This window comes from Aricia agestis, chromosome 7 (assembly GCF_905147365.1).
Source record: "Aricia agestis chromosome 7, ilAriAges1.1, whole genome shotgun sequence".
Classification (NCBI taxonomy): Eukaryota; Metazoa; Arthropoda; class Insecta; order Lepidoptera; family Lycaenidae; genus Aricia; species Aricia agestis.
The window spans coordinates 11,577,222-11,588,161 of NC_056412.1; the positions used below are offsets into that span (position 1 = coordinate 11,577,222).

Consider the following 10,940-nt stretch of genomic DNA (forward strand, 5'->3'; position numbering starts at 1 on the left):
TTTTCTATTTCCCATACAAACGTTTTCTAAATAAAATGGAGAGTCAATTTGTAATTTATTACCGCTGCATAAAGTTCAAATTCGCGTGCGCGTTGGAGGACCTAATATCGCGTTCTGAAACTCAACAAAAGTGAAAGTGAATCGCGAACGCGACAAAATTGCATAGTCTCAAAATACATAGTACATAAATAAACACAATTTTAGCTAACTTCAGTTGTTACTCTGTCCGATTATTTTTTTATTTTAGCTAACTTAAGTTGTTACTCTGTCCGATTATTTTTTTAATAAGACTATATAGAAATCGAAAGATAAATCTATATATATAAAAATCAATTGCTGTTCGTTAGTCTCGCTAAAACTCGAGAACGGCTGAACGGATTTATCTTATCTTGGCCAATTTTGATGAAATTTTTTGTGTGTGTTCGTGGAGATTCGAGAATGGTTTAGATTTACAGTTTGGTCTACTGGAAAATGTTTTTTCAATTAATTTCTTATTTATAAGGAGTTGTTGATTTTGGAATGTTTTACATTAGATCCGGCGGACGACGCTATCATCGCATTCAATATTATTCTATTTCAATTTTAGTTTGTCCTGACAGATGGTGCTACGATTAATTTGAAAAAAAATTTGTTATTCAATTCATGTGCTGATTAAAATATTAAATAAATAACACATAGGCTACAATTTTAACCGACTTTCAAAATGGGGGAGGTGTTATGTTCGTTTTCTTATATTCAACGATTACTCCGCCGTTGGTTAACCGATTTTCAAAATTTTTCTTTTGGTATATAGGGTATCATCCCAATTTGGTATTATATTCAGAAAAGTGATGATCTGATGAAGGATCCATAAGTAATCGAGGGAACTCCTCAAAACTTATAGGGAAACATATGGTGACTTCGGTTTCGTGAGAAGTATTCTAAGCATATGCTACCAACAAGTAAGATTTTGCACCGAGATATACCTGGTATACTGTGGTTCGGAAGGTGCTGAGAGAATTCCTGTTTCTTTATAGATACAAGTTTGGGAGTTTCGGCGTTGTTTTAAGAACAGAAAGCATATGCTACTATGCAAATTACATTCTTCATCATCATCATCATCATCATCACTACCATATCATAGTCTTTTAGATCGAGACTCGAGTTTGTCAAGCGATAATTAAAAAAAATCTATATCTACCTAATATTATAAACCTGAAGATTATGTTTGCTTGAACGCGTCAATCTCAGAAACTACAGGTCCGATTTAAAAACTTATCTCAGTGTTAGATAGATCATTTATCGAGTAAGACTCATCATTTATCGAGAAGGTTATATTATATTATTACTCTAAGACTAATACGACAGAAGAAACTCAGGAAAATGTGGGAAAAACGGGGGAAATATTTTTTATGGGAAAATGTACCTTCGGATTCTGTAAAATTTCTAATTTACGCGGGCGAAGCCGCGCGGGACATCTAGTAAAAACTAAAAATAAATCTCAATTTCATTTAAGTCAATCAACTTCCGGGAATACTTTTTAGAAAACACACCAAAATTTGGCAGCCCGCTAATTTTTTACTTATGTATGGGAAAACTTACATTTATACGTGGGAGAGCCATGCTTCGGCACGAATGGGCCGGCTCGACCGGAGAAATACCACGTTCTCCCAGAAAACCGGCGTGAAACAGCGCTTGCGCTGTGTTTCGCCGAGTGAGTGAGTTTATCGGAGGCCCAATTCCCTTCCCCTTCCTCCCCTATTCCCTTCCCTTCTCATCCTTACCCTCCCCTATTACCCTATTCCCTCTTAAAAGGCCGGCAACGCACCTGCAGCTCTTCTGATGCTGCGAGTGTCCATGGGCGACGGAAGTTGCTTTCCATCAGGTGACCCGTTTGATCGTTTGCCCCCTTCTTTCATTTAAAAAAAACTGATAGTGCTCGGGCGCTATAGTCTATACAAATCACAAAAAACTTTTGTCTTTCAGCGCTGCTACTTTTACAGCGAACTCTGTTAGGGACCCTTACACATCCTAAAGTTTTATCACTTAGTTTTGTTACACCCTGTATATATAACCATCACCAATAAGGTAACAATATGTACTTAATTGCTACATGAGAACACACGTTTAATTATTGTAAGAGTTCTATAATTTCGAGCGCTGTGGTGTTCAACGACTGCTTGCATTCAAAAGTTAAAAAAAAAACCAGAAAAATTAATATAGTGGACAAGAGCTGATGATGACGAAGCAACTTGTTGCAATCACTTCATGCGCCTAGCCCTAGACTGTAAACTGTAGAGTGTAGACCTACGCTGCTTACTGGCAGTGGCATATCGACTCAAGTGTCTGTTCAACCAAACCGACACATCCAACGACAAGAGAGCTGATTTGTATCGTCTATGATTAATCGATTGAAGAGTATTTAAATCTACTTACAAAATCTGGCGAAGTCCGAGTCGGACGCGTACACGAATGACGAAAGGTGAAGATACAACGGTACGGACGGGATGTCAATGGACTATACAGGGTGTTACAGAAGCGTAGCGTGCCCTGTATACCTAAACAAAATTTGGGGGCCCTTAGGAAAGTTAAAACTTCTCACAAAATATTTAAAAAATCTCATGGGGTGTTGTCAACTTTGGAACTAAACTTTTACGCGGGTAACAAAGGTAATGCTTTTTTAACTTTGTCATTTGTGAATTTAAGAAATAAATATTAGGAAAGTTTGTATTAATATTTGCATACTCACGTGGGGGCCCCCAAGGCCCCGGGGCCTCGTATAATTGATGCGGCAGATACGGCGGTAGCTACGCCCCTGGGGTGTAACGAAACTACGAGTAAGGCCCGATAAATGATAATAATTTAGAGTGTGTATGTGTTCCTTGTAGAGAGTTCACTGTGAAAGTAGCAGCGCTGAAAGGCCTTTTTTTGTGATTTGTAATGGGCAAGCGCCCCAGTGGCCTGCGTCACGAGTTTTCCCATACAAAAGTGAAATAAATGCCTTTTCAGCGCCGCTTTTACAGTGAACTCTATTCACATTTCACGGGACTCATACGCACCCTAAAGTATTATCACTTAGCTTTGTTACACCCTGTCATGGGCGCCGGCAGAAATAATTTCCAAGGGGTGCAGTTTCTAGTTTCTTTTCTTTTTAGGTACTTTTTACGAACAACAGTGACTGTCTATTTACGTCAACAGAATACATTTAGTGCAGAAACATTACGAACTATCTTTGTACGGCATGTTAATAGGGTTACAGACGGCTTTTTATTTCAATAATTCCTGTTGATCCCGAGATTCCCAAGGGGTGCAAGTGCACCACCTGCACCACCCTGTCGGCGCCCATGCACCCTGTATATTTATATAAAATTTATTTGAAGACTTATAATATTATATCTGAATTAGAACTAGGTATGTATGGGACTTGAGAGCCTCTTTTAAAAAATTGTTTTATTTCTAGCACGGGTAAAGGTTCCCGAACTTTTATTGACCTGATTACAATCCAAGCAAATTTTTATATTTCGATTTGATGTTCCTAAAATATGGATTGTTCTTTTTGTAGGACAATGTTACTGTTAAATTATATAACTATCAATATACAAAAAAATCTGCTGTTTAGGGTTCCGTAGTCAACGAGGACTTGTTGACTACGGAACCCATAAATCCCAAAGTTAAGTTATCCCAAAGATGGATGTCTTTGCCTGCCCAATACAGCGAGCGACAAGTTTGTCAATTCAATATAATAATAATATCTTCTTGTGTATATCTGGGGGCACGGCAGTGCCCCAGCCAAGCTTTTTAGCAAAGGCACGGCACAAAATCTCGGCGGTACCAGCCTAGTAAAACTGGCCGAGATTTTGTTGTGTGCCGTACGTGACGACGCATTGATACTATGGCGCACACATACAAGCCACGCGCGGTGCCTTTGTATGAAGATAACTTACTTCCCTTCCTTTTACTATGGCACGGCCGTACCATACTTTTCTCGAAGCGGCTCGCGGCGATTTCACACCCCCTTTATCTTCAATGTTAACAAAGCTAGGGATTTAGAATTTCGGTCACTAGGAGCAAGTATTAAAACTAGCTTAATCTCCAAATAACATGAAATTTTAATAAATAGTTTAATAGTTACGGATGGTCAAAGATCATTTTGTCACTCACTGACTGACAGATCATCAAAATTCTAAGGTACTTCAAGCAGACTAGAACCTTGTCTTGAAATTTGGTACTCGGATAGGTCTTTATTCACAATGAAAGTAAAAATTATGAAACCGGCCAAGTGTGAGTCGGACTGGCATACATAGGGTCGTAAATTTGTATGGGAGCCCCCCTTAAATAATATTTTTATTTAATTTTTATTATTAATTATTAAAGTTAAAATACAGTTGAGTATTTTCTGAAATTTTCAAAAACCTTACTGTTACCATTATGGCTATAGAGCAAAAAAGGGGAAAAAATGGTGTTTGTTGTATGAGACCCCCTATTAATAATTTTTAATTGGAATTTTATTTTAATACTATATATTAGACTACATATTAGCTTTTATAACGACACTAGAAATACATAATTTTTGAAAATTGCAACCATCTAGCTATTGCGGTTCTCGAGGTCAAGCCTGGTGATATACGGATGGACGACGGACAGACAGCAAAGACTTATTAGCTATTAATAATAGGGTCCCGTTTTCATCCTTTGTCTCTTCTTTTAGTTAAATAACGTACTTACAATACTTTATTATGAAGTACGGGTGGCGACCCTAGTCCTAATGTTTAGTTATGTTTTATGTGTGTATTGTATAACCGCAGTGCTTTTATCGACTGTTGTAGATTTGCAAATAGCTTTGGGCACTCAGAGTACACTCAACTTACTTATAAGTTATTTTAAACTAAAAGAGCGTTCATGGCCCTGTGGCAGGGGCGTAGCGTACCTTGGCGGGGCCCCGTATAAAAATTTGTTTGGGGGCCCTTAGGAAGGGTATAGATTTCTCAAAAAAGAAAAAATGTTTGCATAAAATTAAAATAAATATTTATTCATCATAATTATTATCTATCTGTCACATTTTTAAAAACAATTCAAATTAAATAATATATTAACACTCCAGTCTCCTTGCCTTTTTTCGGTAAACATTAATATCATTCATAGCTGATGATGACTTTAGTTTTTATTAAGTTTCTGCCTCTATGGACATTAGACAATAGTGACAGGTATGACAGGCCCATAGAAGTTCTTAAAATTTGAACGCACGCTTTAGGGTACCTATGCGCGCACGGGCAACTTAGTTGCTCGGCGATTTATTTGTCTCTTGATGAAGTCTAGGAGCTAGTATGAAAGTGCGCGCACGTAGCGAGTAGCGACGCAACTGTCTCCTTCCCTATTGGTTTCTATGCAAGTGCGCGCACGGGCAACAAAAAAGTTGCCGATCGGCCAGTTGCCACTCGACTGCCGCTGCGTGAGTTTGTGTGTACTTGCAGCAATGAGTTTCTAAAATACTAGAGTAGCAATAGCAACGTCTTACAAAATATTCTCAGAAATGCGTAACCACTTGATAGCTCAAAGACAATGTCAATTCATAATATTGTTATTGTGTCATTATGTAGGTCAGATATGCCTGCAGACATCTTCGAAGTGGCAACGCGTTGCTGCCGTAAACTGCCAATCTAGTAAGATTCTGCACAGTTCATCGAAACTTTCAACACTCAGTCTAAAGTAACTAAAAATTTTTTGTGGGTATGCTCTCAATTTCATAAAACTAGTATAAAATTTCCCGAGAGTCAGCCGATCGCTTTATAGTGGATGCACCCATTATTCTATTTTTCGACGCTTTCTTCGGTTTTTTATAGCGAGTGCAACGACCACTGCAGCCGTCTCGACCAAATCCATGTTGATGACTGTCAAGAAAAAAACTGAAAAAAGTCGGGTTGCTGTCGCTCTCGTGCGTGCACCCCGACGACATGGCAATTATTTTTTCGGAAGAGACAAATAAATCGCCGAGCAACTAAGTTGCCCGTGCGCGCATGGTCTTACTCGGGAAAAAAGAAATTATTGCTTTTTTTATTTTTCTCATTTCTGAAATTGAAAAAAAAATTATGAAGTTTTATTAATTTTTGCTTACGCACCTGGGGGGCCCCGTAGGTTGGGGGCCCCGTATAATTGATACGGTTGATACGGCGGTAGCTACGCCCCTGCCTTGTGGGTAGACCTGTGGTTCGTACTTGAGATGGTGTAGGTTCGATCCCGGGTGGAGTCATAAACCAACATTTTTATATCTCAAGTACATAATACGGATGCTTGTACGGTGAAAAGAACGTCGTGAAGAAACCCGCATATGGTAAGTCGTTCCTGCTCTGTCATTCAGCTCATTCCTCTGGAGTCTGGACGATGGGCGACTATGTTGCGAGAATTCCGTATGTGCTTGGGCAACAATATGGACATTTAAAATCATGCTCCACCCGGCACACACAAAAAATGGAAGCGCGCCATATTCAATGTGTCGCGACACCGGTGTCCGATCTTTTAATTTTTTTTTTAATGAAATAAGGGGGCAAACGAGCAAACGGGTCACCTGATGGAAAGCAACTTCCGTCGCCCATGGACACTCGCAGCATCAGAAGAGCTGCAAGTGCGTTGCCGGCCTTTTAAGAGGGAATAGGGTAATAGGGGAGGGTAGGGTAGGGAAGGGAAGGGAAGGGAAGGGAAGGGAAGGGAAGGGAAGGGAAGGGAAGGGAAGGGAAGGGAAGGGAAGGGAAGGGAAGGGAAGGGAAGGGAAGGGAAGGGAAGGGAAGGGAAGGGAATAGTTGAGGGTAGGGAAGGGAATAGGGTAGTGGTTAGGGGATTGGGCCTCCGGTAAACTCACTCGGCGAAACACAGCGCACGCGCTGTTTCACGCCGGTTTTCTTTGAGAACGTGGTATTTATCCGGTCGAGCCGGCCCATTCGTGCCGAAGCATGGCTCTCCCACGTATAAGAAATAATATTTAATTGAAAGTAATATTGAAATACTTAAATGTTACACTCAACAGTTGATTAATTAACATACCTAATATTTCTTAGAATACCAAAACCTATATTTTTTTCAACTATAACTACCCACGTATGAAATAAATAAAAAATAAATAAAATTAGATAAAAATTTATTGATGTAACAAAACTTTCAACTGTATTCTTAATACACAATAAAGGCAATATAGGAATGTATAAATTAATATATTTTTATCTGACCTTTTGTAACAAAATAATTAAACATGTAAAACTTTTTACTTAATATCTAAGAATTTGTATATAGATAGGAAAATGGATAACGACAGTTAATATTAATAAACATCCCATACATAAATCCCACACTATTTGTAACAATTCCTCAATATATTACATCAAAGATATATGCAACAAATATCTAAATATTTACTTCTTAGCGAGCATTCCCTTGATAAGAGACTCTAACTTTCTCGTGTCGGCTGCGAATTTTCTGATACCCTCTGAGATTTTGTCTGTTGCCATCTGATCTTCATTCAGATGCCAACGGAATTGTGCTTCGTTCAATGTTATTTTCTCCATATCACTCTCGGCAGCACTGTTAATGTCAAGGGCCTGCAAGCATTTAGATGTTTAAGACTCGACAAACATTATGATACAAAAAATCCTTTACCATAATATCATTATCTAATTTATTTAAAACAGAATACCACCTTCTTCACTCAATCTTTATTTTATGTTTAAAAAATATAATGTAGTTTATCAAAGAAGTAATGTAAACAACACTATCATTATTTACACTTTCATTAAATCATTTGTCTATCTATTTGTTATCAGATTTACAGTTATATTAAAGAGTTTTTTATCAGCTATCTTGATAAGGATCATAATCACCTTTTTCAAAGTATCTTCGCTGTCGGCGAGCTCCTGCAAAAGTTTAGGGCTTATAGTGAGGAGATCACAACCAGCTAGTTCAGTGATCTCCCCGGTGTTACGGAAGGAGGCACCCATTACTTGGGTCTTGTAGCCAAACTTCTTATAGTAGTTGTAAATGCGCGTGACAGAGATTACTCCAGGATCTTCTTTGGGTTCAAACGTTTTCTTTGTATGTTCAATGTGCCTGTAAATTCATGATCTCATCAAAACAATGTTACACCACATTATGATCTTATTGGAATCTAATTACATCATATTTAGGAGTTGCCTTGACTATATTTAAGTGACACATTGCTAACTACACTTAGAAGCTAGTATGGTTGTTACTTATTTTACGGTTAACTTACTGATATTGTATTCTTCCTAATAAGCAACAAATAATTCAAATATGACTATAATATAGAATCTTATAGTTTTATAAACTTGTAAAATAAGTCAGCAGAATTTTAAACATTCTTTGCTTAGTGTTTTGGCATTAAAATCAAATAAATAATAAGTTCATATTCTAAAGTCATTATAGTTTGAACATACCAATCTAAAATTCTCCCAACAAAAGGTGATATCAAAGTCACCTTAGCCTCAGCACAAGCAATCGCTTGGTAGATAGAGAACAGCAAGGTTAGGTTGCAATGAATACCATGTTTCTTTTCCAATTCCCTGAAAAAAATATAGGTTTTGGTATTCTAAGAAATATTAGGTATGTTAATTAATCAACTGTTGAGTGTAACATTTAAGAATTTCAATATTACTTTCAATTAAATATTATTTTTTATACGTGGGAGAGCAATGCTTCGGAACGAATGGGCCGGCTCGACCGGATAAATACCACGTTCTCACAGAAAACCGGCGTGAAACAGCGCTTGCGCTGTGTTTCGCCGAGTGAGTGAGTTTACCGGAGGCCCAATCCCCTTACCCCTACCCTATTCCCTTCCCTGCCCTCAACTATTCCCTTCCCTTCCCTTCCCTACCCTCCCCTACTGCCCTATTCCCTCTTAAAAGGCCGGCAACGCACTTGCAGCTCTTCTGAAGCTGCGAGTGTCCATGGGCGACGGAAGTTGCTTTCCATCAGGTGACCCGTTTGCTCGTTTGGCCCCTTATTTCATAAAAAAAAAATTAATAAATGACATGATTATAAAAAATGTAGTATACTTACTTTGCTGCTTGAATTCCTTCCCATGTAGAAGCTAATTTAATTAATATCCTTTCCTTTTTAATTCCATGTTCCGCAAACATATTTATCAGTTTAATTGCTTTAGACATGCTAGCTTCTTTGTCAAAAGACAGTCTGGAAAGGACATACTACATAAAAAACTAATAACAGTAATGTGGACTTTGAATACAACTTTATTAGTAAATCAAATATTACCTTGCATCTACTTCTACAGAGACCCGTCCAGGAATTATTTTTAGAATTTCACAACCAAACAGCACACTCAACATATCTAAAGTCTCACTCAATTGCTCTTCAATGCTTCTGCAAAAAAATAAAATATACTTTCCTATATCTCATTTTCTTAGAAATTTGATATGATGAAACTTTGAGATCATGGCAAGAGATAGGATAGTTTTTATAAAAAAAAATATGTATTGCGTGCAATTAATCAAACTGTAAGTACATCAAACAAATTTCAAATCTAAAAATCAATTAAACTTGTAACAAAACCATTGTATTATGTAGCCGCATCTCTTACATCATTATCTAATAGCAATGCAACTTAGTGTGTAATGTGCTAATGAGTTCCTACTTAAATTACTTTGCACTACATGATAGACTTAGAATAATGTAATTTAAAAATTTTAATTTTATACAAAAAAAATCAAACTGTAATACTCACCCTCCACTCTCTGTTCCAAATTTTATTGCTTTATCCAACAAATGTTGGTACTGCTCCATTCCAGCTGCAGATAAAATGAGGCTTGGATTTGTAGTAGCATCTGTTGGCTTGTAAGCTTTCATAGCTGCAAGGAAACATTATTATGGAGTTTTTTCCAGTGGAAACTTTGGGCAAGTGCCCTGCAATCAATAGGAATGTTTATCTACTTCATTTGTAAAAGTCATAGTGCCCTTTTATCACATGCCCAGGGCCTTGAGTAGGTTAAAAACATCCCTATTAGGAGTGTTACATTTATTTGCCTTGTTTTACTTTGGCCGTGATAACAATAGAATAAGGTATTGTGTCTAGTTTTTCCACGATCGAGGTAATATAGAATAACAAATTATCCAATCAGATAATTTCAATATTTGAGTTAAATACAACAATGAACCCCTTTAGACTTAAAAACTTCTTCACTACAAATTACCTTTGAAATCGCCGGTATCTGCCACTACAGTTGAATATTGTTTCAGCTGATCTAAGACACTCATTTTGGTTCTTTTCGCTTGCGGTTCCGAACTCATACTGACTAATTATTCTGCAATCGACTGTAACAAAAATTTAATGAAAGTACTAGCACAACTATAAAGTTACTGTCTAACTTGAATCACTTGAAGGTGACCTCGTGTACAAAACGCAACCGTCACGTCGAAGATAACCTTTAATCATAAATTACAATTTACAATAGCAAAATAAATTAGATTGGCGATGTTTTTGTGAGGGAAATGAAATAAAATATTGGCTACGAGCACAGCGTTATGAAAGACAATACATACTTGATAAAAGGCTTACAAAAGTTAAAAACTTTTAATTTGTACTAGGGCTAAAAAATTAAATACCTAAATAAAATTTTTCAAAGAATAATCGTAAATCGACACTAAATAATTACATACAAGGTGTGTAATGCGTTTCTAAACTTTATACAGCTATTGAACAGTGATATATGAGGTCTCGTTGACCAATCAAATTGCGTGAAGTTGCAATAGCTGATTAGAGCTGACCAATAGCTGACTAGAGTCAGTAAGCTGATATAGTATAAGAACACACTCGAATTTGCGTTGTCAGCTGCCACCAGTCACATTTTGATTTTTGACAAAAGACAATGACACTTTTTTTTATAGATAAGGTATTTGGTTACAACTTACAAGTTACAGCTCGACAAGGCTTTAGGGGGATATTA

At 37.2% G+C, this 10,940-nt stretch overlaps 1 protein-coding gene across 3 annotated transcripts; it reads right to left on the reverse strand.

The window, feature by feature from the left end:
* Positions 1–7,372: 7,372 nt before the first annotated feature.
* LOC121728865 (probable transaldolase) lies at positions 7,373–10,618 on the reverse strand. Of its 3 annotated transcripts, none has more exons than XM_042117185.1 (8): positions 10,600–10,618; positions 10,188–10,308; positions 9,722–9,845; positions 9,253–9,360; positions 9,040–9,171; positions 8,418–8,543; positions 7,845–8,070; positions 7,373–7,565 (listed from the first exon to the last, which is right to left on the reverse strand). In XM_042117185.1, the coding sequence occupies exons 2-8, from the start codon at positions 10,282–10,284 to the stop codon at positions 7,380–7,382; spliced, it is 999 nt and encodes a 332-aa protein (XP_041973119.1). In that variant the 5' UTR covers positions 10,285–10,308; positions 10,600–10,618; the 3' UTR covers positions 7,373–7,379. The 3 variants fall into 3 exon arrangements, with proteins under 3 accessions (XP_041973119.1, XP_041973118.1, XP_041973117.1); XM_042117184.1 differs by lacking the exon at positions 10,600–10,618 and adding an exon at positions 10,537–10,594; XM_042117183.1 differs by lacking the exon at positions 10,600–10,618 and having other exon boundaries at positions 10,188–10,414.
* Between the last annotated feature and the right edge of the window lie 322 nt (positions 10,619–10,940).

What these genes read in the sequence shown, in the direction of transcription:
- LOC121728865 (XM_042117185.1), bottom strand. Translation starts at nt 10,284, where the DNA reads ATGAGTTCGGAACCGCAAGCGAAAAGAACCAAAATGAGTGTCTTAGAT. An exon ending in AGATACCGGCGATTTCAAAG is followed by an intron (nt 9,846 to 10,187) that starts GTAATTTGTAGT and finishes GTTTCCTTGCAG; the next exon opens with CTATGAAAGCTTACAAGCCA. An exon ending in GTTGGGAGAATTTTAGATTG is followed by an intron (nt 8,071 to 8,417) that starts GTATGTTCAAAC and finishes ATGAATTTACAG; the next exon opens with GCACATTGAACATACAAAGA.